Source organism: Rana temporaria, chromosome 3 (assembly GCF_905171775.1).
Source record: "Rana temporaria chromosome 3, aRanTem1.1, whole genome shotgun sequence".
Taxonomy (NCBI): Eukaryota; Metazoa; Chordata; class Amphibia; order Anura; family Ranidae; genus Rana; species Rana temporaria.
This window is the reverse complement of record NC_053491.1, coordinates 200,970,826-200,998,117: the sequence shown is the minus strand read 5'-3', so window position 1 is coordinate 200,998,117 and position 27,292 is coordinate 200,970,826. Positions and strand designations below refer to the sequence as shown.

The 27,292-nt window shown below is 44.5% G+C and overlaps 1 protein-coding gene across 2 annotated transcripts in view; it reads right to left on the bottom strand.

Annotated features, from left to right (window-relative positions):
* The window catches only part of EEA1 (early endosome antigen 1), a 160,229-nt gene that overhangs the window by 119,994 nt on the left and 12,943 nt on the right, over positions 1-27,292 (bottom strand). Inside the window, exons 2-3 of one of the 2 annotated variants that reach the window (XM_040344133.1) lie at positions 13,550-13,636; positions 8,520-8,648 (exon numbers count right to left, since the gene is read on the bottom strand). In XM_040344133.1, coding sequence (XP_040200067.1) covers positions 8,520-8,648; positions 13,550-13,636 — 216 coding nt within the window. The remainder of the gene's footprint in view (positions 1-8,519; positions 8,649-13,549; positions 13,637-27,292) is intronic. The other variant, XM_040344134.1, reaches the window with a different exon arrangement.

Sequence of the window (27,292 nt, the reverse complement as noted above, 5' to 3'; positions counted from 1 at the left end):
AATGTCCACTCAGAAGGAGGAAGCACCCACCGGCTGTATATGTGCAGTGGCCGGGTGGGAGGTGGTTAATAACAAACATGTCATACTTATCTGTTCTGTGATATCGTTTTGCACAGAGTAGCCCCAATCCTCCTTTTGTCGGGTCCCCCAACAGCACTCCTGGCTCCTACCCTGTGCTGAGTACCCACCACAGCAAGACACTTACTAATGGGGGGACTCCATGCATTGACGCACACAGTTCGGGACTGCCCCCACTCCCTCCTCACTGGCTGTGATTGACAGCAGTGGGAATGAATGACTCCTGCTGCTGTCTGAGACAATGAGAAGGGAGAGATGATGTCTTTAATTTAGAGGTCTATAATAGGTATCAGAATCTGCAGCTACAGTATCTGAGGCAATTGTACACATTGGAAAAAGACACACCCGTCGCTCCAGGTGAGAACAGGAAGCCTAATGATCCAGTAGGTGCTCGCTTTCGCACACAATGAAATTAGAAGAAATGGCCGCACCCCACTGTAGATCAAAATCTTTTTTATTTGGACATTGCCAAAACTACAGGAATCGGAATGCTGGGTAGATGAGTTTCGCACACTTCACGTGCGCTTAGTTAGCGCATGTGAAGTGTGCGAAACGCGTCTACTCAGCATTTCCGATTCCTGTCTTCTAATTTCAATCGTACACATTGTTGACAAATATAGAAACCATAATATAGAAACCCTTTCGTGACTGGTTGCCAAAAGGAAAGACACACACACTTTTATATCAACTATTTTAGTTGAAAGTAAAAGGGAATTTATTTGGGAAGTAAAAAAAAAAAAAAAAAAAATAGGATTTTATACTCACCGTAAAAAAAATCCTTTCTCTGAGTTCATGGACAGACACAGCCTTAATCTTGACAAAGTGGGAATTAGCCTTACTTTAGGAGTGACTAGGCAGAAAGTGTTAACAACTTCAAAGCTGAACAGCCTGCACCAAGCAGTTCAGTTCGTAGCAAGCAGTACAAACTTAAAAAGAAGAGGGGTGGGTGCTGTGTCCATCCATGAACTCAGAGAAAAGGATTTTACGGTGGAGTATAAAATCCTATTTTCTCTTTCGTTCATGGAGGGACACAGCCTTAATCTTGACAAAGTGGGATGTCCCAAAGCAGTGTCAAAATGAGGGGTGGGAACAGCATAAATTTAAACTTCACCCCAAAACAAAACAGAGCTCCTCAACTGAGGAGTTGTAACAGCTGCCTGCAAAACTTTGCGGCCGAAAAAGCATCAGAAGATGCACTCACATCAACTTGTAAAGTTTAGTGAAAGTGTAACCGGGCGACCAGGTCGCCGCCTTACACACCTGGGAAACAGACACTTGATGTCAGAAAGCCCAAGAGGCACCATTGCCCTGGTCGAATGCATTGTGACAGGGAGGCGCCCGACCCTTTATGGCGTAAGCCTGATCAGGATCTGTCAGATCCACCTCGAAATGGTGGCCGATGAGACCGCTGGGCCCTTCTTGGGACCAGCCACCGAAACAAACAGTGAGTCTGAACTCCGGAACGGAGCAGTAACAGACAAAAAGCATGAACAAATTTAATACATTTATAGACGTTCAGACATTTGTGCGCAAGCTCAATATTCAACGATATTTCCTAAGTAATCCAACTAGGCCTAACCTCCCAGAAGTGACTTCAGAAATCATCCACACAGGTCTCTCGAACCCATCTCTATTTAACCCACCTTGCCCGATGGCACCTAGTGTGAAGGTTTTTAGGGATTTGGTTCTGAAAGACCTGGATGACCTCCCGCTTAAACATACTTACTCTGACCCTAATATCAAGAAGGGCCTAAGGAGTTTATGTGAACGTAAGGATCTTATCATCCGCCCGGCGGATAAAGGGGGAGGAATCGTGATCCTCGACAAATCGGCCTACCATGAGGAAATGCTTAGAATATTAGGAGATACTGAAACCTACACCAAATTACCTTCCAATCCCACTAATGTTTTCAAAACCTCACTGACAAAACTTATTGAAGATGGGACCCGCAAGGGGATTTTGTATAAAAAAGAACGAGCTTATCTGATCCCAAAAGTACCACGCATCCCGGTGATGTACTTTTTACCTAAAATTCATAAAGATAGTGTGCACCCACCGGGGAGGCCTATTATTAGTGGGATCAATTCCGTCACAGCACGTTTGGGCAAATACATTGACTTCCATCTCCAGCCTATAGTCAAGGATATTCCCTCCTACCTAAATGACACCAGGCACGTTATCTCTCTCCTTCAGGACATAGTGTATGAGGAGGACATCTTGCTGGTCACAGCGGATGTCGCTTCTTTATACACTAGTATCGCTCACAACCTAGGACATCAAGCAGTTGAATGTTTTTTGAAGCGATCTGAGGCCTTTCCTGCCATACAAAAGGGTTTCATTATGGACCTTTTGCGGTTTGCCACTGCGCATAATTATTTTTGGTACAGTGGTGAATATTACATTCAACGCAAAGGAGTGGCAATGGGGGCTAAATTTGCCCCCAGCTTGGCCAACATATTTATGGCCAAGTGGGAGGAGGATGTCGTCTATGCTTACAATCGACCAGAAGTAGTACTCTGGGCTCGAATCATAGACGACCTCCTCCTCCTATGGAGGGGGGATCAAGAGTCCCTTACTGAATTCATGACTATTCTGAATTCTAATGACTTGGGTATTAGCCTCTCCTACGAGGCTAATTACTCTAGCATCCACTTCTTGGATTTGGAGATCTTTGTCCAAAACAAACAGCTGGTTACCAGAACATACTTCAAGAGTACCGATCGGAACGGATACATACCGGTGGACAGCTGCCACCATCCATCCTGGTTGTCCTCGGTACCTAAGAGCCAGTTGTTGCGCATCAGACGTAACTGCTCAAACGTTGAGGATTATCAGGTGCAGGCGCAGACCCTCAAGCAGAGGTTCATGGATAAAGGGTATTCGGGCCCTCTGATAGACAGGGAAATTAATAGAGTGGCAATGATTGACAGAAACTTACTCACCGTGACACGACACAGAGTCGCACGAGAGTCTAAGTTTAAAAATTCTTTTTTTACCTCTTTTTCGGTACAGTACAGACAGATAAAGGGCATTATTTATAGACACTGGGAAATTTTGAAAAGTGATGGCATTTTGGGGCCATCGCTTCCTGACAATGCCGGAATAATATATAGAGGGGCCTCTTCATTGAGGAACCAGATTGCCCCAAATGTCTCTGACATAAAGCCTTCTTTTTTTCCTCTTTCAAAAGGCTACCATCCTTGTAGGAGATGCTCAGTGTGCATTAATAATACATGTGGTAGGAAGAAGACCACAAGTTTTAAATCCACATACACGGGAATAGAATATCCCATGCGTCATTTTTTTACGTGTGCTACAACTCACATAGTGTATCTGATCACCTGCCCTTGTGGAAAACAGTACGTTGGTCGTACCATACGAAGCTTTTCCACAAGGGTAGGTGAACATGTAGCCAAGATTTTGAAGGGCCGTACCAACCACACCGTTCCCAGACACTATGTAGAAAGACATAAAAAATTGGAGGGGACAAGCTTCCAGATTATAGACAGGTTTGTTCCCCATTGGAGGGGGGAACCTAAAACCAGGGGCGTGTCTAAGCTGGAGGTATTTTGGATTTTCCAATTGAAGAGTTTTGTTCCATATGGATTAAACGTAGAATGGGACGTTAACGCCTTCATCAACCAGGCTTAATATCGTGGTTTCTAATAATGTCCCATTTAGATATAGGTTTTGGTCTGATAAGTTATTTAGTTCCTAATTTTTCAAGTATGGTTTATCTTGGCTAGTATCATCCCATCTGTCTGGACTCAAAACCCTGGCATATAGTTCCTCATTTTCCCGGTGAATGTTGGAACACTTTGATTTCTATATCTCTGGTTTTCCATAGGAGGGAACTGTGGGCTTTACAATTATTTGCCTTTACGTCAATGACTTCTGTGAAGAGCACTACCCTTATTTGTCCACAAGATGCCGCTGCCATATTCATGGGCCTGTAATCTATTTGGTTACAGAGCGTGGGAACGAGGCGTGGAGCGCATCGTGACACGTGGACATACGTCAGGTGGACATAGAGGGCGCATGTGCGTGATGTCATGACGCCGGTCTGGCGGAACGCACGCCTGCCCTTACCCAATGGGAACACAGTAGGAGACGTCCTCCTATCAGGAGGTGGACAAGCATAAGCACTATGCCTTACTATTGGCCATGACGCTCCCCACTACTTCCGGATCTTGGAGCGCAGCTCGAGACATCATTCCTTGATTGGAACGCACGCCCGAACCGGCTGCTGAGCGGGGAACGATTCCAGACAGGTGGGTTTTTGCTATATATAGGCAGAGGATGGCGCAGGCCCGTGTACACACCCCAGTAGAAGTCCAAATCGAGACGAAACCGGTAGGGTACACAGGTCATACCGCCATCATCTGCAACATTCTGTGGATTTCTTCTGCCTAGTTACAGGGCAATGAAGTTTATACTTGCTGCATGTTTTCTGTTTGGATTGTTTTTTTGGATTTCCCCACTGAATTTTACTGTGAAATTTTATCCAGAGTGTTGACTTTGTGTAGTGACACCAGCTTGAAGTTTTTTATTAACCAGTTCCCGACCCCCGCATGTACATATACGTCCACAATATGGCACGTACAGGCACATGGGCGTACACGTACGTCCTCGCCTATTAGCGGGTGGGGGGTCCGATCGGGACCCCCCCCGCTACATGCGGAGGTCGGGTCCGCTCGGGGAGCGATCCGGGACCACGGCGCGGCTATTTGTTTATAGCCGCTCCGTCGCGATCGCTCCCCGGAGCTGAAGAACGAGGAGAGCCGTGTGTAAACACGGCTTCCCCGTCCTTCACTATGGCGGCGCATCGATCGCGTCATTCCCTTTATAGGGAAGACACGATCGATGACGTCATTCCTACAGCCACACCCCCAAACAGTTGTAAACACATACTAGGTGCACCCTAACTCCTACAGCGCCACCTGTGGTTAACTCCCAAACTGCAACTGTCATTTTCACAATAAAGAATGCAATTTAAATGCATTTTTTGCTGTGAAAATGACAATGGTCCCAAAAATGTGTCAAAATTGTCCGAAGTGTCCGCCATAATGTCGCAGTCACGAAAAAAATTGCTGATCGCCGCCATTAGTAGTAAAAAAAAAATAAAAAAAAAAAATGCAATAAAACTATCCCCTATTTTGTAAACACTATAAATTTTGCGCAAACCAATCGATAAACGCTTATTGCGATTTTTTTTACTAAAAATAGGTAGAAGAATACGTATCGGCCTAAACTGAGGAAAAAATTTTTTTTTATATATGTTTTTGGGGGATATTTATTACAGCAAAAAGTAAAAAATATTGCTTTTTTTTTCAAAATTGTCGCTCTATTTTTGTTTATAGCGCAAAAACTAAAAACCGCAGATGTGATCAAATACCACCAAAAGAAAGCTCTATTTGTGGGGAAAAAAGGACGCCAATTTTGTTTGGGAGCCACGTCGCACGACCGCGCAATTGTCTGTTAAAGCGACGCAGTCCCGAACTGTAAAAACACCTTGGGTCTTTAGGCTGCATATTGGTCCGGGGCTTAAGTGGTTAAATCACAACTTTTTTACACTATGAGGAGTTCCTTTTTTCTCTTTTTTCCTCACATACCCTGGTGTGATCAATAATTGGCACTACTACGTTTTACCAACCATTCTTTGGAAATATCCGATCCCCCCTGGATTGTGAGTATAATTCTTCTATTAGCAAACATCTTGACATCATACAGACTCTGAAGAGTTTTGGGAGGATACCACCGCAAGGGACACCAGAGAGGGCAATCGGCCCATACAAGCATTGGAGACCCACCCATCGTATGATGAGCAGTGGGTCATTGGAATCTGGTAAGAGTATCCATTTACTATCCCTTCTGAGTTGATTGGAATGTGTTGCTGAAAAATCTTATCTCAACAAGTTCATACAAGTGGGAAGGATATATAATTGTTTATTACCACTAACAAGAGGAAGGACTATACTTCTGTTTAAACTGTCCACAAGGACTGTAGGGGTTTTTCCTCCAAAGACTTTCCAAGTTTATGGTTGTTGTTCAGTTTATATGCAAATGACTGAACATTGGGAGATTTGACACCCTCCCTTGTGGTTACTAATATTATTTATATTGTTTCCAAGTTTATGTATTTGCTGAAATGATCCCCAGGGACCTGCACTAACACTAGTTGAACATATTGGTGTTTGGTTAGGTTGATCACCTCATCTATTTATTTTGGGAAATTTTGTCATTTCTCAGTATATGGGCACATATACCGATTCACGTACAATTCTCTTTGTTTATATATAGCATTCACAAGGGTGATATTACAAGTTTATTCACCACACCTGTGGGGGATATAATTTGATCACTCCTGGTTCAGGAGTGTCTTACTCTGTCTGGGGAATCCCGGGAAGAACTGAGTTACACCGGCGCTACACTTTACTTTTTAACAGTAACAGACAAGTATATTCTCGGAGCTCGGACAACATCCAAGGAATGCCACATCGTCTCCTTAGGATTCGACAGATGAGGACACAAGGATGGCAGTACAATGTCTTCCTTGAGATTGAAGGTCGAAATGACCTTAGGAAGAAAAAAAGGCTGTGGACGCAGCACCACCTTATCCTTGTGGAAGATCAGATAGGGAGCCTTTCATGTCAAGGCTGCCAGCTCAGAACCCATCTTAACTGACCTAACAGCCACCAAAAGGACCACTTTCTGAAAAAGTGTCAACAAGGGAACTTCCCTAATGTTCTCAAACGTGGTTTCTGAGGCACCTAGAGGTCATGCCATTAGGGCTGTTGACTGTAAAGCAGGATGACGTATGGGACCTTGCGACAGCAGGTACTCTCATAGCGGTAGACGCCAAGGGATGTCTGCTATTCAAATCCCCACAAAAGGTAGTGGAGGATGGACCGGAGGGGCCGTATGCCGAACCCCCTGTACAAACGTTCTCACTAGAGAGTGAGCCGCCCCATAATTGTACTTAACCACTTAAGACCCGGACCTTTAGGCAGCTAAAGGACCTGGCCACTTTTTGCGATTCGGCACTGCGTCGCTTTAACTGACAATTGCGCGGTCGTGCGACGTAATATTGGACCTCGACCCTGTCAGAGGACCCTCCTGTGTCCAGATTAAACAAGCTAACCACCATACTGGTGGAGGGGGCTCCCGCCTTCAAAGACCCCGCGGACAAGAAGGCTGAGGCGATAACCCACAACCTGTACACGGTAGTGGGTTCGGCGGTACGCCCAACCATAGTTGGGGCCCTGGTGTCTCAGACACTCACGAAATGGGCAAAGATGCTGCTCAATGGGTTACAAGCACGTCAGGCTTCCTCGAACGAGGTAGCCCTAGCTGACCAACTAGTACAAGGCCTTGGACACTATTCCTCGCACGACTGCCCAGCAGCTAGCTCAGAGAGTCTAAGGAAGAGGGAAGGGAGGGAGGGGGGGAAGGGGGATAAGGCCCTTTACTCACCTCTCCCAGGATGCCCAGCTCTGTCTTCCTGCCGAAGCAGGGGATTACTACTTACCCTTCTTGAGGGTTGTGCTGGAAGCATCCTGGACAGACCATCTCCCGCATGGTAACGGAGGTGATTGTCGGCCCGGCTGCTGCGACTCGGCCCTATAGACCGGTCATATGCGTGCCCTGGAGCGTCTAGCTCACAGGCCACCCGTAGAGCGACGGGCATGTCGTGGACGACCCAGTGGGTAACTATGGTCGGCACGCGCTCGATGGCCGAACTGGGGGGGACTACAAGGATCTGGGATCCAGCCTGTCGCCCAGTCGGCAGTTGATCGAAGATCACAGGAATAAAATACCAAAAAATGATTTGAAATAAAGCCTCCAGGCCTATGGGCCCGAAGGGAGCCATGTCTTCTCCTTAACTAGGCAGAAAAAAACTGAACTGCTTGGTGCAGGCTGAGGGGATATAGCAAGTAGGACCGCCCCCTGGGCGGGGCTGTTCAGCTTTGAAGTTAACACTTTCTGCCTAGTCACTCCTAAAGGAAGGCCAATTCCCACTTTGTCAAGATTAAGGCTGTGTCCGTCCATGAACGTAAGAGAAAAAACTGTATGCATTGAATATTTTTTGTTATTTTCTTTCTTTGCTTCCTCAGTCTATCAATCACAGGAATCTGCTATACCTGAGCCAGAGCAGACAAATAAAAACAGTTACTATACTGTATAGAGGCCAGCTAAAGAAATGCAGTAATCAGTAGAAGGGCACACATGATTAATGCATATATCTATATATTTTGGACTGCAGTGTGTAGATTGGAAAATAAAGAACACCCAAGCTGCTACTGATAAAAAAAAAAAAGAACACCCAAGCTAAAAGACCTCTATGATTTTTACAGCAGAGGATTAGAGCTTCTAAGGCTGGAGAATTAATGCAGAGATAAATTGAACAATCTACTGGTTTTGAGAAGCGTAAAGGACCCACGGTTGCATCAGGTAGGTTACTCTGTGGCTGCGGCCTCCTTGTTCCTGCCTCTTCATGCTCACTCTGGTAATGTGCAGAGAGCTCAGTGGAAGTGACAAACATGGCCATACATAAAGGACAGATGAACCCCTGTGAAATGACACGACTTTAGGTACTCTGCGCAACATCTTAGCTGATGAACACAACTTATCTCACATGGATAAAGCACATGTTGAAAACATATTTCATTATCCTGTATAACTTTTGTAGACTTTTTTTGGTGAAATACACTAAATCCATTCAGTTTCTAGCTGTATGTGTCAGTTACTAAGGAACCAAAAGAGTAAAGAGTATCTCTAGGCGGAGATTAGTTAGATCCTCTTTTTATTGCCGTCTGCCATTGGGGAGAGTTCTCTTTAAAGTTGTCCCCAGAACAAAAAGTAAGGGAATATCTTCCAAAGTGGACATATATACCAGGACAACAGTCTAAAGCAGGTATTCTCAACCAGGGTTCCTCCAGAGGTTGTTAGGGGTTGCTTGAGCTGGTGTTAATTGACCTCCCCTCTTATGGTGCCTCCATGGCTCGAAGGCCAACGCCACTGGACAGATCTAGTGGTATGAGACCAATGAACATTTAGCCCTCTGTGGCATTTTGACCACTACTGTAAGAATTAATTTTTTCATACGGACTACCAATGTAAAGGGCATTCTTCCCATTGACTACCAATGTAAGCGGCATTCTTCCCATTGACCACCGATGTAAGGAGAATTATTTCCACTGACCCCTGATGAAATAATTTTGGCATGGGTTCCCCGAGACCTGTAAATTATTTCAAGGGTTCCTCTGGGGTAAAAAAGAAGGGCTGGTCTAAAGCCTCGTACACAGTATGAGAACATCAGACGAATGATCGTCTTTTCTTTTGCATGCTAGCCTCATATTGAAAATTAAGAGGTCACTCAACGTATGAAAATTCTTGTACATAAGAATAGAAATTTGGAAGTGATGTAATGTGTTGTATTGTATTCTTTAATTGTCGAACATGCATGGTCTTGCGATTTTTTTTTCAGACAAATACTGTACTGATAAAGTGAATATCGTACATTCCAGTATCATGAGAAAAAATTTGTCCCTTCAGATAGTTTTGCATAAACTGTCATGTTTGGGCTCTCAAAAGCGTGATAATGTGACAACAACCTGATTGTCCTACGATCGTTTCAAAAGAGGTCATTTTCGTCCGATTTTCTAATTGTGTGTACTAAGCTTTAGGAGGGAGAATTTACATAACTTTGAGATTTCTTCTCACAACAGAAAGTTTGAGGCCAAGGGAAATTTCCACAATGATACACAAAGAGCAAACAAAAAAATACATGGGCAAGGGTTTTCCCTGCACCATCCAAAGCTAAAAATAAAAAAAGGGTAAATAATTAGCCTGTATTCCCAGAGAAAAGGAGAGCTCAGCAGACCAAGGCTTATGGTTTATAGGGAATCGACTGTGCATTTTGCAAAGTGCAGATGCCCTCTGCAAAAGCAGTTTCTCCAGAGCTAAGTAAATGAGCAGAAGTTCTGCCGACTTCCATCATCCAATCATGTGCAAAGGGAATCTTTACCTCATTTATGAAGCTCTGGAGCAACTGCACTTTGCAAAGTGCTTAGTCTATTTGCCTTTAGTAAATCAACCCCATAGTCTCTCAATAGCATGACAGGCACTTTCTCATACACTAAGCAGTCTCTTACTAAGGCCTAGAACACATCGGCCAAATTTTGGGCGACATCAGCCGGTTCAATAAAAAACGGTTGACATTCAGCCCGTGTGAGAGACAGCTAGGTCGGCTTCTGTCTGGTGTGTACCAGGCTTTACACTTAATTCTGCTTAAGTACTGCTCTTACCACTTCTCGCCAACTTAGAAAGAAAGGCCAAGTGCCAAAATGAAGACAATAAAACTCTGATGGAGGTTATACGCTCTGCTCCATTATAAAAGTACTTTTAATGCTGTACGTCTTCTATGGGGAGATTTTTCCTCACTTTATGTTCCCAGCAAATACCTGTCACCTGGACAGCATGTGAGGGGAAACCTACCCAATGCAGGACACCACAATAAAGTCCTGACAGATATGCTAACCTGCTTTCACTTTCCCAAAAGCATAAAAGGAAGAAAAAAAGAGCATAGATTTTTATTCCAAGTACAAAAATCCTATACTGAAGTCCTTTACCTTCATGTTGTACTGCGGCCTAATAAAGGATTGGTCACTGGCAAACATAAAAACTACAGCCCATCACGAGACAACACCTACTACTATTGGCATGCCTCCATTTTGTAGCAAAGCAGTACCAAGAGCATGAATATAAACACAGGAGACGTCTCCCTCAATAGACTCTAAGAAAAGGATTTTACAAAATGCACAGCAATCCCCTTTCTTTCTTATTGAGGGATCCAGGAAGTCTTTCACCTTTGGGAAAATCAAAAACAGAAAACTGAACAGAAAATGAACAATAACAGGCTCAAGAAAACAATAGAGAACTGGGGACAACAGCAGCTCAAAGTACCACCTGAAAGACCTTATGCCTGAAGCTGCCATCAGATGGGGCCTCAACACCCACTTGGTAGAACATAGAAAACACGTGCACAGAAGACCAGGTGGCAGCCACCCCCACCTGAAAAACAGGAACCTGATGCCAAAAGTGCAAAAAGCACTCACCAATCTAGGAGAGTGCATTTTAACAGGAAATAATGGAACCTGATCCTTAAAAACCATAAGCTTGACTGGTGGCCTGTCTGAGCCAGCGATAAATGGTGGAACAACAATCTATTTTATTACATAAAAAAACACGTATTGGAGGATTATGTGCTAGGCCTATGCACCCTCTCTGTTCTCCTATGCTTTCAACAAGCTAGTGAAATCTAACTGGATCAGTTTAGTATTATAAAAAGGGAATCTGCCTACCCGATAGGAACAGTGACTGATAGATAGACATTTACAGAACCACAGACAATGGAATGAATTTGTGAGTGTCAAATAAACAATGCCCTGATTTAGATAAAAGGCAGAGACTGTCTTGGGTAAGAAGGAAGTCCTGGCCTCAACACAACCTCGTCCCTAAGGCAAAAACAAAAAATGGTCCTTGCAGGATAAGGCCACCTGTTTAGACACTTGCTTTGCAGAGGTAAAGTCTAAAAAGAATACCACCTTGTAGGTGGGAGTAGATAGAGGAAAGTATCCAATGGGTTCAAGCGGAGGTTTGTGAAGCACAGAGAGAAACAGCTTCAGATCCTACAGAGTCACAGGGAAGCTATATGGAAAACTCCATGTACAAAAGTCCTAATCAAGGCATGTGAGGCAAAGAGGATGTGAAACAAGATAGCAAGACCAGGAACCTGACTCTTGATAGGGCTGAGAAGCAAACACTGGTCCAGACCCAGGTTTAAGAAATAAGGATTTATCCCAAGGAACATCTTCCAGGATAGAAGTCCCTAAGATTCACACCATGTAAAATACACCTTCCATGATGACATGATAGACTTTGCAAGAAGTAGACTTCCTAGTTTCTAACAATGTGGGAATAACTGATTCAGAGATGTTCCTGTCCCTCAGAGCCTAGGTTTTAACAGCCATGCCACTAAAGTCAGCAACTGTGAAGCAGGATGACAGATTATCAGGTAAAGCCCATGCAGCATCCATCAGGAGTTTTACCAGGTTGAAGTATTACATCCATCTGGGCCAATCCAGTGCAATGAGGATCACCGGAATGGCCTCCATCTTGATCCTGCAAAGCAGGCAAGGAAAAAGTTTCAGAGAAGAAAAAATTAGATCAGGGCGTACCAATTCCTCGGAGCCACTAGAGCACCCATTGCTTCCACTACAGGATTCCTGTACTTGGAGACAAACCTGTCCACAGCATGTTGTTGAACCTGGAGACCAGGAGGTCCACATTCAGCATTTTTCATCTGCAACGTAAGCACTGGAACACCTCTGGGTTCAAACGCTGGCCTGGCGGGACAGCTCAGGCAGGTTTGGACTAGAATCCAAAAGCATCTGAGCTCATCCCTACTCTTTGATGGTGGTTGTATGTCACTGCCATGGCACCGTCTGCCTGTATTTGGATCGGATGACCCTTCAGCAGAATGGTTCAATGCTGCAGAAACAGCTAAACTGCCTCAAACACCCAGATGTTGATCAGGAGGTATGATTCCCCTGACAACAGAATTCCCTAAACTAATAAGGACTCCTCATCAGCCAAACAGAATTACTCCTGGACTGGAAAGTACTAACCTGGGATGAGAAGTTAAGGGACTAGACCCAGAAACTCCAAATGAGGAGTCAATTCCAGCAACAATTGTCCGACAGAGCCTGAGCCAACTGTTTTCTCCCCAGGAGGTCATCTAAGCTGCACACACTTGGGATGCCATAAGAATACAAGAGGGATAGTACTGGGACCAGCACATCCAAGGTGCAAATAAACTTGAAAGTGCATTAAGACCCAAAGCAAACTGCAGAAAATGCTGATGTGCTAGAAAGAAGGGGACATGCAGGTACGTGTCCTCGATGTTCACAGAAGCCATACAGCCTCAATACTGAAGCGATGCAATGACAAACCTGGTGGATTCCATTTAGATTTCTGAGCCTGAATTAAGACAATCACTAGTAGGTGGAGATATCCTGGATTGCACTAAAGCTTTTTGCTTGCCACAGTCCAATCCTCCTGTAGATGGCAGTATAACTGGAAGCTGAAAGATTTCCTGTGTCCCTTTAACATGGAGTTAAGAAAATAAATAAAAAATCCACACAAAAATTGTATACGCCAATACAATATGTGGTTCTTTTTTCTATGGGGGTAATATTGCCTTTCCAGGGATACCTAAATGTGATGGGAAGTGTGAAAAGGCTGCAAGGCTGTGAGCTCTTACTAGCTGTTCTTTAGTGCACCAAAGTGTAAATGTGTTATTGACAATCATGAATTTTGACAAGTAACATGGTTTACATGCTCAAACTAATTGGGATTAAGCAATCTACACTTAACTGAGGGGTCAACAAAGTAAACAATAAAACTGACCTCAGAGGAGCTTTCATTGTTAACGGTGTTTCCAGGAGCTGAAGAAGGATCCGTTTCAGAATTCTGAGTGCCAACTCTTCCAGGAGTCTGAGAAGAAGAACACAAAAACAGACTAATGTAAGATTCATTAGTGGAGCACTTTCAGTCAGCATTGCTAAATCACAATATTATTTTGGGTTTTACTGCTGTAAATATATATATAAATTTTTTGCAAGTACCCTACATTTAAACTTACTTGCAAAACATCAATGTTATGTAAGCAACTAAAAATAATTATATAAAAACAATAGTTTGTTAGTTACATTTTAAATTGAAGTGTGACAAAAAAAAAACCAATAAAGATTACATTTAAATTAGAACTAAAGACCTGCAACAAATATTCTCTGGGAATAAATTTTTTTTGCCAGAAGAAACATGCAAATTCTCGCCTACCAAAAAAACATCTTTCCCAGCTACTAGCGATTTTTTTCTCTTCTGTGTATATGGTTCATGCACTGTGCAGAGTATATCCTGGCTCATTCTTAAAACTCCAAGTACAAAGCCAGTGACCATGTACATTTATATTATGGTGGACTTTACAGCCACCGTTCCATAGGAGGGTAATGGATGGTCCGATCGGGTCCATCCAAAAAAAACTGACAGGCGGACCTGATCAGTCAGCCCATGTGAAAGAGGCCCTACCGTCCATCCCACAGGTAGAGGTACTCAAGCACTTCTATACTCCTCACAACAAAATTTCTACATTTTTATCTTTTTTTTCACCCTTTCCCCCCTGAATTTCCTACAGTTGTTTAACAGCAATCACTGTTTCCAAGAAATAAATCTCTGCTGTTTCTAAGAACACATTTTTACTGCAGAAGCAACCACTTCCCTAAAACGCAATAATTTACTATAGGATATAGTTCATTCTTTATTCTCATCAAGAATCTTACCTATTTATAATAAAAACAATATGATCACATACAGTATGTACTGGGTGACAAGGCTGAGTGTCGACAGAATACTAAAAAGTATCCATGTATCTACAAACATTGTAAATAAATTTGATTGTAAAGTCTTGTTTTTTTTTTCTCTAACAATAACAAACCTGTTAGAGCCGGTTCACACAGGGGCGACCTGGGATCCGACTTGAAGTTGCCCCAAGTCATCCCAAGTCGTGTGGTTGAGAAAATCAATGGAAGTGAATGGAGCAGTCTGAATATACACTACTGAAGTCGCTCCAACTTCAGAAAAAGTTCCTGTACTACTTCAATCCGACTTCTAGGCAACTTGTACCCATAGATTTCAATGGAAGTTGCCTCAGAAGTCGGATCACTGTCTTAACTGAAGCAACTTTACAGAAAGATCACATACATTTCTCAGGCAAACCCCTCCCTCCCCCAGAGCTGATTGTTTGATTGGTCACTGGAAAGCCTCCTGTCCTGGAGGCAACTTGAAGTTGCCTTGTACTGTCCTGGAGGCGACTTGAAGTTGCCTTGTAAGTTGCCTGATGATTCATACTTAAGTCGTGTCCAAGTTTCCTCCCAAAGTCGTGCTGGAAGTCGTGTTGCCCCTGAGTAAACTGGCTCTTATACTTACCTGCTCTGTGCAGTGGCTTTGCATAGGGCAGCCCAGATCCTTTTATTCTTGGGTCCCTCTTCGGCTCTCCTGGCCCCTCCCTCCTGTTGAGTGCCCCCACAGCAAGCAGCTTGCTATGGGGGCACCCAAGCCAACTCAAAGCTCTGTGTGTCCATTCAGACACGGAGCCCCAGTTCAGGTCTGCCCCCTCTCTCTCCTGATGTTTTTACCTTAGTGTATTCCCTGCATTAAGGTAAAAAGTGCCCCACAATTTTTTCTAACAAACCCGAATGGAGACCCCTCCCCTGTCGCCTTTTTTTCCTCTTGGTGTCAGGGAAACTTGTCAGAAGTGATTCCTGCTGATTGCAGAGGAACAGGGCACTAGACAGAAGTTACACTTAGTGCTCTGGATTGAGACACACTATAGAGAGATAAGTGAAGAAATAATTCTGGACGGCTGCACTTCCAAAAATCCTTTTATTGAAGCTTCATATGACAAGTGGTTGACAGATGAAGCAGGGGACAAAGAGGTAGATGCGTTTCGCACAAATATCAGCGCTTAGTCATTACCACTAGAGGGCTATGCTTTGTTAATATTGTGTGAGGTTTACAACCACTTTAAGCCAGCTGCTTTGGATGACGGAGCTTTAGGGGAAATCTGCAAAGATGATTATAAGTTGGTGGAGGGGTGGGTTTAGGGATGCTGTTATAATGCCCTAAATGACCAAGGTGACAGGAATGTCTTTAAAATGTTTTGCTTCAATAGATGAAAAAACAGCCAAGTCTTTGCCTGGTCATTATACAGTTTGCCCCTTCCTGTCTCCCAGTTGGCTACAAAGTGATGGAACCAACAGGAAAGAGAAGATGTCAAAAAGAAACCGTCAAGATCTCTCTTGCAATATACAGTATGTTGTCTTGCTGATCCAACTGCTTCAGTGGTTTCTGAGTCAATGGTCCCAAAGACGAAAGCAGAGCAGGAACTCTGACTTACATTGCTAAATGCTTGTTCCAGGTCAGTGAGTTTAAAGCGAAGTTCCACCCAAAAATGGAACTTCCGCTTATCCCACTCCTCACCCCCTTACATGCCACATTTGGCATGTAATTTTTTTTGGGGGGGAGTGGGGGCTTCAGGAGAAGGGGACTTCCTGTCCCACTTCCTCCTTCCGCCGAGGGGCCGCAAAGGCGATTAAGCTTAATCGCCTTTTGGCAGCCCCTCCCTGTAGGCGATCGCCTAGGACACGTGACAGGTCCTAGGCGATCGCCTGTCCAATCAAACAGCGCAGCGCCGGGACGCGCCGCGCGCGCAGTGCCGCCCGCGCATGCGCAGTGGTTGCCCGGCCATGAAGCCGAAAGCTGTCACGGCCGGGTGCCCACAGTGACAATGAAGACCCTGGCCGGGGAGGGGGGGGAGAGGAGCGGAGCCCCGGCCGGCGCGTCGCTGGAACGCTGGAGCAGGTAAGTGTCTGTTTATTAAAAGCCAGCAGCTACACTTTTTGTAGCTGCTGACTTTTAATAAACATAAATATTGTCTGGAACTCCCCTTTAAGTAATAAAGTCAGAAACAGCCAGAAAAATAAATAAAAATATAATGAGGACCTTTCACCTGTAACCAATCAATGAGGAACTGATAGGATAGAGGCCTGGATATAACAACGTTTGAGTTCCAATTAAGTTTCATGCCTCTATAACTGAATTAACAAGAAATACAAGTAGAACAGGCCCATGATTGTGACATTACAAACGAGGAAGACTAAATTACATCAGGAAGTATTTCTCAGTTTCTTAGATGAAGAATGACTAATCAGGTCATAGTTATACTAATAAAAAAAAATACTAACTGAACATACTTTCTTAAATTAAAGGCTTTTAAAAGGACTTTAAACACTTCATTACTGCCGTACGTTTTAAAAATTACCGAGTAGTAGACATACAGTGCCTTGCGAAAGTATTCGGCCCCCTTGAACTTTGCGACCTTTTGCCACACTTCAGGCTTCAAACATAAAGATATAAAACTGTAATTTTTTTGAAGAATCAACAACAACTGGGACACAATCATGAAGTGGAACGAAATTCATTGGATATTTCAAACTTATTTAACAAATAAAAAACTGAACAATTGGGCGTGCAAAATTATTCAGCCCCCTTAAGTTAATACTTTGTAGCGCCACCTTTTGCTGCGATTACAGCTGTAAGTCGCTTGGGGTATGTCTCTATCAGTTTTGCATATCGAGAGACTGAAATTTTTGCTCGAGCTCAGTGAGGTTGGATGGAGAGTGTTTGTGAACAGCAGTTTTCAGTTCTTTCCACAGATTCTCGATTGAATTCAGGTCTGGACTTTGACTTGGCCATTCTAACACCTGGATATGTTTATTTGTGAACCATTCCATTGTAGATTTTGCTTTATGTTTTGGATCATTGTCTTGTTGGAAGACAAATCTCCGTCCCAGTCTCAGGTCTTTTGCAGACTCCATCAGGTTTTCTTCCAGAATGGTCCTGTATTTGGCTCCATCCATCTTCCCATCAATTTTAACCATCTTCCCTGTCCCTGCTGAAGAAAAGCAGGCCCAAACCATGATGCTGCCACCACCATGTTTGACAGTGGGGATGGTGTGTTCAGGGTGATGATCTGTGTTGCTTTTACGCCAAACATAACGTTTTGCATTGTTGCCAAAAAGTTCGATTTTGGTTTCATCTGACCAGAGCACCTTCTTCCACGTGTTTGGTGTGTCTCCCAGGTGGCTTGTGGCAAACTTTAAACAACACTTTTTATGGATATCTTTAAGAAATGGCTTTCTTCTTGCCACTCTTCCATAAAGGCCAGATTTGTGCAGTATACGACTGATTGTTGTCCTATGGACAGAGTCTCCCACCGCAGCTGTAGATCTCTGCAGTTCATCCAGAGTGATCATTGGCCTCTTGGCTGCATCTCTGATCAGTCTTCTCCTTGTATGAGCTGAAAGTTTAGAGGGACGGCCAGGTCTTCGTAGATTTGCAGTGGTCTGATACTCCTTCCATTTCAATATTATCGCTTGCACAGTGCTCCTTGGGACGTTTAAAGCTTGGGAAATCTTTTTGTATCCAAATCCGGCTTTAAAATTCTCCACAACAGTATCTCGGACCTGCCTGGTGTGTTCCTTGTTCTTCATGATGCTCTCTGCGCTTTATAACGGACCTCTGAGACTATCACAGTGCAGGTGCATTTATACGGAGACTTGATTACACACAGGTGGATTCTATTTATTATCATTAGTCATTTAGATCAACATTGGATCATTCAGAGATCCTCACTGAACTTCTGGAGAGAGTTTGCTGCATTGAAAGTAAAGGGGCTGAATAATTTTGCACGCCCAATTTTTCAGTTTTTTATTTGTTAAAAAAGTTTGAAATATCCAATACATTTTGTTCCACTTCATGATTGTGTCCCACTTGTTGTTGATTCTTCAAAACAAATTACAGTTTTATATCTTTATGTTTGAAGCCTGAAATGTGGCAAAAGGTCGCAAAGTTCAAGGGGGCCGAATACTTTTGCAAGGCACTGTATATCTCTGATGCATCATTTTAAAATGGTGCTGCAAAAAAAAAACCACACACACACACACACACTTGGTTAGCCAGTGTGCCTGTTATTGGGTAGGAACCCCAGCTGACATTGGTCAGCTCAAATCATAGGCACGATGTACAGAGACATTCAGAGTGACTCTGTACCTTGCGGTCACTGTAAACCAATTACAGCCATCACAAGTGAAAGCCCTAAACTTTGTGTTCATCTCCTCCTGCATAGTGAATAGGCTGAATGTTTGTAAACACAGCCAATAAGAGGCATCAGCAGATCAAAAGGTGAAGGTGGGAGGTTTTAAAGTTCCAATGACAACCAATGATAATGGGATTTTGTTTTAAAGGTTTTTGGTTAAAGTGCCACTGACCACCAACAACTGTTTTTCTTAAAATAATAAGTGCACCTATGTTTTTGCCCCCTTTGTCCTGACCTAAACAAACCCATTCTCTTCCATCGGATCTCAGTATCTGTAGAGGGGGTAGGTGGGCCTGTTTAGGTCAGGGCAAAAAAAAAAAAAACGCACTTCGTCTGAAAGTGCGCTTAGTCTAAACATCAGGAGGTTGAAAGTTCCTTTGACCACCAATGATTGTGAGATTGTTTTGGTGGTTAAAGTAAATGTAAGCAGACATTTTTTTTCCCCTTTATATAAAAAATAAATTAAAAAAAACGATTGAATACCACCAGATTATATACTGTATTATCTATAATTAATTTTCATTATAAATTATATAAAATTTGGGAACACTATTGCATGACTAATTGTCAAACTATCAAAGCACTGTAAACTTAAATTGGATTGTAAAGGTCATTTAAAAATAGTTAATAAAAATAAAATAACAAACATGTCTAGATTTACATGCTCCGTGCTACTGAATTGCCCAGAGCCGCTGCAAACCTCCTCTTTTTGGGTCCCCCGCTGGTGCTTCTGGCCCCCAACCCTCTGTCCAGTGCCCCCAAGGAAAGCCGCTTCCCATGGGGGAACTTGTGTGCGTGTTGCACCCGAGCCCCGGTGCTGCTTTCATTGACACAGACAGCAGGGCTCGGCCCCGCCCCCTGCTCACTCGTCACTGGCTTTGATTCACAGCACTGGGAGCCAATAGCTTACAGTGCCCCAGCAAAGCCAGCGAGATCCAGAAGTGAGGGGAGAGAAGAGCTGCAGTTGTGCACGGTGCTGGATCGAATAAGAGCTCGGGTAAGTAAAAGGGGGGGGGGGGGATGCTGACACCTAAACATTTTTTTACCTTAAAGCAAGGCATGCATTGAGGTAAAAAATGTTTAGACTTTACAACCACTTTAAAGAGGAGTTCCACCCAAATTTGGAACTTCCTCTTAACCCACTCCTCTCCCCCTTACATGCCACATTTGGCATGTAATTTTTTTGGGGGGGGGAGTGGGGGCTTCAGCACGAGTGGGACTTCCTGTCCCGCTTCCTCCTTCCTGTAGGCGACTAAGCTTAATCGCCTTCAGGAAGTGGCTGCTGTAGGCGATCGCCTAGGACACGTCACAGGTCCTAGGCGATCTCCTGACCAATTACACGGCGCGGCGCCGGGCCGCGCCGCTCGCGCATGGGCAGTGCCGCGCCGCCCGCGCTCGCGCATGCGCAGTGGGTGCCCGGCCGTGAAGCCGAAAGCTGTCACGGCCGGGTGCCCACACTGAAAATGAAGACGCCGGCAGGAGAGGGGGGGAGAGGAGCGGAGCCCCGGCCGGCGCGTCGCTGGAGCAGGTAAGTGCCTGTTTATTAAAAGCCAGCAGCTACACTTTTTGTTGCTGCTGACTTTTAATAAACTTACAAATGGCTGGAACTCCCCTTTAAGGTGGTTGTAAAACCTTTCATATACCCAGTGAAGGGACTATCCCCAGGTGATACACACAGATAAAATAAATCATCCTACATAAGTTGTACCTGTCTCCCTGCAGCCATTTCTTAATTTGTTCAACTGGAGCTCCCTCCCTTGTCACCATTTTTTTCTCTGTGTCAGGAAAACTTGTCAGAAGTGATTCATGCCGATAGTAGAGGAACAAAGCAGCAGACAGAACTTACACTAAGGCCCCGTACACACGACCAAACATGTATGCTGAAACTGGTCCGCGGACCAGTTTCAGCATACATGTTTGGTCGTGTGTAGGCGTGAGCGGGCCGAATTCCAGCAAACATTTGCCCGCCGGGCCTTTTCCCAGCAGACAAATATTCCTGGACGTGTTTTAAAACCATCCGCTGGAATCCTGCCTGCTCGGACATGTACGGTCGTCAGTACAGACCTACCGTACATGTCCGAGCGCCCGCCGTCCCTCGCATGCGTCGAATGACTTCGACGCATGCGTGGAAGCCTTTAAATGGCAGGCCCGCCCGCGTCATCGTCGCGGACACGCCCCGCGTATTGTTTACGCGCGGACTTCTGTACGATGGTTAGTACAGCCATCGTACAGAAGCCCTCTGGCAGACATGTACGGTGAAAACGGTCCGACGGACCGGTTTCATCGTACATGTTTGCTCGTTAGTACCCGGCCTAAGGCCTTGTACACACGGGCAAACATGTCCGCTGAAAACGGTCCGCCGTACCGTTTTCAGCGGACATGCCCGCCCGGAGATTTCTGTATGATGGCTGTACACACCATCATACAGAAATGAGACAATCCACGCGGACTGACAGCGCGGTGACGTGTTCGCGCCGTCGCCGCGACGATGTGCGCGCCGCTGAAAGGTCAATGCTTCCACGCATGCGTCGAAGTCATTCGACGCATGCGAGGGATGGCGGCCGCTCGGACATGTACAGTAAGTCTGTACAGACGACGAACAGGATTCCAGCGGGCATGTTTCTAAGCAAGTTTAGAAACATTTGTCCGCTCGAAAACGGTCTGACGGGCAAATGTACGCTGGAATCCTGTCCGATCGGCCGTACACACGACCGAACATGTCTGCTGAAACTGGTCCGCGGACCAGTTTCAGCAGAAATGTTCGGTCGTGTGTACGGGGCCTTAGTGCTCTGGATTGAGACAAGTACACACTATAAAAGGGATATACTTTGTTCATATTTCAAGTCTGAGGTTTACAACCACTTTAAAACTAGCCTGGCAAAGAGGGGCGTCAACAAACTGGTACTCAAGTAGTTAAAAAAATAAAAATTCTATTTCTCAACATGTTGGAATCAATTTTTGACTTTGAACCTATTGTTATAAAGCAGTAGAAAATGATTTCCGTACAGAATAGCTGATCGATACACAAATGCCACCTCAGGAAGGAAATGTAAAATAGGTCAGGATTATGATTTTTTTCAAAGTAAGAGAAGGGCAAGCAAACTATTGAGTCATGAGCAGTACTTCCTTGTGAGATCATAAGACAAGCTAAAGTCCATGTTAGTCATATACAACACTGAACAGGTGTGGCCTTTCTATGAGCTGCGATCGCGGCAGGCGGAATGCATTCTTGGGACAAGACAGACAATTAGATCATAAATACACTCAGCAGAGCACGGCTCTATTTTCTCCAAATGTTATGTTTTCAGAGAAAATAACACATTATGAGTCATGTTTCTGTACACAGCGATATACAGCTTACTCCACAAACCTCATTGTATTACTTTTTTTATTTAATTTTTCAGATAAACTTTCAGTCATCTAAAACCTCTTTAAAAAAAAAACAAAAAAAAAAAAAACACCCCAATGGGAACTTTTTAACATCAATGATACCAAAACATAAAAACAAAAAAAAAACACTTGTTAACTTTACTACTACATGGCAAACTTGTATTTCATGACATGGGGCCATATTCTGAGTAAAGTTACGATGGAGTATCTCTCTTTTTTGGCCAGTGTATCTATGCGAGTGATTCCTTGAATCATTTTCGCATAGATACACTGAAGATCCGACATGTGTAAGTCACTTACACTGTCAGATCTTAAATGTAATTACTCCGCCGGCCGCTAGGTGGCGTTTACGTTCAGGTCTCATTTGTTTATGCAAATGAGCCTGATACGCCGATTCCCGAACGAATTCACGTCGCGTAACCGTCGCTTACGTCGTTTGCGTAGGCATAAGGTTACCCCGGCTATAAGAGGGGTAACCTTACGCCAGTCCCACGTAGGCCATGTTAAGTATGGCGTCAGGTCCGCGTCGTGTTTTCCCATCGGGTACGTCGTTTTACTAAGTCGTTCTTGAATACGACTTTACGTCAATGACGCACACGTCGGCGTCATTGACGTTTTACGCCGAGAACTGGAGCATGCGCTCTGGGCTATTTTAAGCCCGGCGCATGCGCAGTTCGTTAAAATCGGGGGCGCGCTTAATTTAAATAGAAGCCGCCCCCTTGGAGATACGCGGGGATACGCCGGGCCAAATACACTCCACCGCCCCAAACTACGGAGCAAGTGTTTGGGGAATACAGCACTTGCTCCTGTAGGTTGGGGCGGCGTAGTGTAAATGGCTTACGCGCCGCCCGCCGGAAATCTACGAGAATATGGCCCATGGTTTCCAATGGTTTTTCTGCCTCCTTGCAATGTCCCCTGTGAGCTCTTGAACCTCGCTTCTTCCTCCTCACTTTGGTTTGCTTGAAACACGCAGTGCATGTTATTTTCAGTCATGTACTCTGCTCTATGCACACTACAAACATTACCGTGTATATATATTTTCTGAAAGTAAAAGTGCTGGAGAATAAAATGGTGGTTGTTGCAATTAGGGTTGTCCCGATACCGAGCACTTGCCTGAGTACTTGTATTCGGGCAAATGCTCCGACACTTCACCCGATACCTGGGCAGTCAGGGTGATCAGTGCTGTGGAGGAGTTACAAGCACTGATCACCCTGTATAGATTTAAAAGGCTGACAGCCGGTCCTCTCTCTCAAACCCCTTGCCGCGGCTTTCAGCGGTGATCGGTGCTTCTCTCCCACACACGATCACCGCTGACTGTCCCCTATCCTCCTCCAGTCCCAATACATCCTTCTCCATGCTGCTCCGTGTCTCCCTCCATGCATCTGTCCCTCTCTCGCCTCCGTGTCCTCCTCCGTGTCCCACTCCATGCATCTGTCCCCCTCCATGGTGCTCCGTGTCCCCCTCCGTGCATCTGCCCCCCTCCCCCTTCTGTGTCCCCCTCCGTGAATCTGTCCCTGTAACAGCTCTGGTGAACGGAGTGAACCACAACTGCGGCTAGCAAGGATTTCAATGCACTTCTTTATGTGAGAATTCAGTATTGGACCCCAGGCGTCACTCCTAGCAAACAGGAGTTTGGGGGTTCTCTACATTATCTCTCTCTCTCACATAAAGAAAGGTATTGAGCTACTAAGGTTGGACGCATTACAACATGCGACCAGAGCTTAGCGTTTAAAATTATTAGGGTTGTCCCGATACCACTTTTTTAGGACCGAGTACAAGTACCGATACTTTTTTTCATGTACTCGCCGATACCGAATACCGATACTTTTTTTAAAATGTGTCCCCAAATGAAGCCGTGTCCCCATATGCAGCCATGTCCCCCACAAATGCAGCCATGTCCCCAAAGAGAAAGCCAAGTCCTCCCCCCCCCCCTCCGCTGCCTAGTTGATCAGCACGGGGAACATTACAGCTTTCATTTGAATAGCTGTGTGTTCCCCTGCCACGCCTCGTCATATATAGCCCCTCCCCCTTGTCCAGGCACTTTGATAGACAGATCACCCATCCAATCCTGGGACGGGTGATCTGTCTATCAAAGTGCCCGGACAAGGGGAAGGGGCTATATATGATGAGACGCGGCGGGGGGAACACACAGCTATTCAAATGAAAGCTGTATTGTTCCCCACACTGATCAACTAGGCGGCTGTGGGGGGAGGGTGTCTTGGCTTTCTCTTTGAGGACTGCTCTGCTCCGCTCTCCGCCCCCTCTCTCTGAAAAAAAAAAAAAAGTAATCGCGCAAATGCTCAGTATCGGTCCCGATACCGATACTAGTATCGGGACAACCCTAAAAATTATAGCATACACTTCCAATGCACTTCTATATGCAAGTGATTATCAGTACGAGACCCCAGGCTTCACTCCACGCAAACAAGAGTTTGGGGGGTTCTCTACATCATACCACTTAAACATATAGAAATGCATTACGCCACTAAGGGAGTTTTTATGAAAATACTATCTACCCTTAGCATAGAAAAGTTAGAGCGAACATGTTCTGCAAGTTAGGGCAAGGCCCATAAACAAATGACACTTATGTCAAGCAAGTAGTAAATAGGAGTTGTAAGGACAACTAATAGTTGTATGAGAGGCAAATTTAGCTCAGGTAATTTGAGAGTAGATGTCCCTTTAAGATGTTCCTTAGCAAACAGTCATAGGCACAACAGTCTATCCCAAGTAGTATGTTAATAGCTAGAAGCCATATAAAATAACAGCAATTGTTTTAGGTGGAATATATGCAGCAGATCTTTCTATAGTACTACAAGTGAAACAATTGCTACTTATCCCTTTGCAGGGCTCCAGTGTAGCAACAAGGGATTCCGTAGTGTAGCGTGTCAGCAAGGAAGGTCTTAGGGTTGTCCCAGGCAACGACAGTCTGTTGCAGCAAATGTAGCAGCATTAATGCAGAAGTTGCAGGCTGGTCAGAGTTGCAGCATGGGGAATGATGGCACCATTGGTTGTAGCGTGGCCGAGCTACGCCTGACAATAATAGAATGGTGTGCAGTCGGCAAACCGCTCGGTTTATAGCATAGAGGCAGGTGCAGTGCATAAACACCGATTCAAAGAAAACCGCAGTAAGTTACGGCGCGCTTCTGCGTTCCACGGTGGAACGCACGCGGCGCCGTACGATGACGCTGTATGCGCTCCACGACGGAACGCATTATGACGGCGCGAGGAGCGCCTGTTACAGTCCCCCTCTCTTCTCCCCCTCCGTGCTGCCATCCCCCTCGGTATCTCAGGATGGAGAGCAAAGGTAGGAGCCGGTAAACCCAACTCCTTCGTTTTTTAAATGGACAGAGTCAGTAATCACTGACTCTGTCCATTCACATAACTGAAACATCGTAACCTCCTATAATTACGATTTCTCAGTTAATGAATGGAGATGAGCCGCTATCTTCTCTCCTTTCATTTTCAGTGCAGCGGTGGCTGCTGAGAAAGGGACTGGGAAATATGTGTCTCTAGTCCCTTTCTCTGTCTCAATGGGGAGATGTCAGAGGTCTGTTAAGACCCTGATATCTCACCAAAGCCCCCCAACAGGGATGATAAAAAAAAAAAAAAATGTAATAAAAAATACTGACACTTTCCCATGAGATTAAATTAAAAGTATCGGTATTCGGTATCGGCGAGTACTTGAAAAAAAGTATCGGTACTTGTACTCGGTCTTAAAAAAGTGGTATCGGTACAACCCTACATGCAATATTTGCACAACCATTTAGGAAACACAACTTTTTGGAAGAATTATACTAAAATTTATTTTAGTGCACACAAACAAAATAATAATACAGAATTTATGGTAAAATATAAAAGATGACGTTGTGTTGAGTAAATAGATAGATAGCAAACTTGTCAAAATAAAAAGATGGCACTTCCATCAAATAGCTATAGTCTACAGTACCTATATTTGTCCACAGGGGATGCTTTAAATGTATTTGCAGGCAGTTCAGAGTTAATTGTGAATTAGGGCCCTATAATTATTGCTCTCACTCTGATGTTCATGGCAATATACCTCACATGTATAACGCAATCACCGTTTACATATAAGTGCTGAAATTACAGGCGTGTTTGCATGTATGTGCGGGCAGATGGGGTGCTTTTAAATCTTCTTAAAATAATTTTTAATTGTAAATCCTTTTGTCAGTTACGTATATTGATATCACAAGGGGCTAACAAGACTCCCTGGGATAGCTTTGGGCAGGTGACGGGTACTCTTTAAAGGAGACATTAGGGGTCTATTAGACCCCTAATGTCTCCTGCACAGATCTGAAACCAGAAGTGAAAAAAATCTTCATTGCTTTCAGGTTCATTTGTCAGCGAGGAGATGAGGGAACAGATGTTCCCCCATCTCTCCTGTGGGAAGCAGCCCCGGCCACTTACTTTGGGAGAGCACAGGAACCACGGTGGGCAGTGGCAAGAGGGGGGGGGGGGGGAAGGACCGATCACAGCAATATAAAAGTAATCAACTGCCTGGATCACTTTTAAAAAACAGCAGATCGCTGGCTGAAGAAAAAAAGAAAAACAGGGCCAAGGTCTTGGCTGCAGCCATGAACTAAGCATTGCTGTCTTTATATGTACGACAGTCGGCATCTGCAATGTAGAGAGCGTCCTGACTCTCCTGTAGTCCAAGAGAGGGGACGAGCACGACACTCCACACCAGGAAAAAAAAAAACTTGCATTACTGTGTGAAGTTGCAGACAGAAGAAGTGAGGATTTCTCAGAAGAAATTAGGACATTTAAAAGCAAAAATGGAAGGATGAGGTAAGTGAAGGAGGACTGCACTAAGGTAAAGGAAGCTATTTAGGGGGGGGGGGGGAATTGTACCTTTACAACCCCTTTAAGTGCTCCTGTAAAATATACATTTTCTTCTATAATTTGTCCTGTTAATTATACCAACAATAAATATTCAACCCTATAAAACATTTAATAGAATGATTGTTTTTAAATATTAAATGGTTACCAAAATACAAATAGAAATAAAAGAAAAATACACCAGCAGG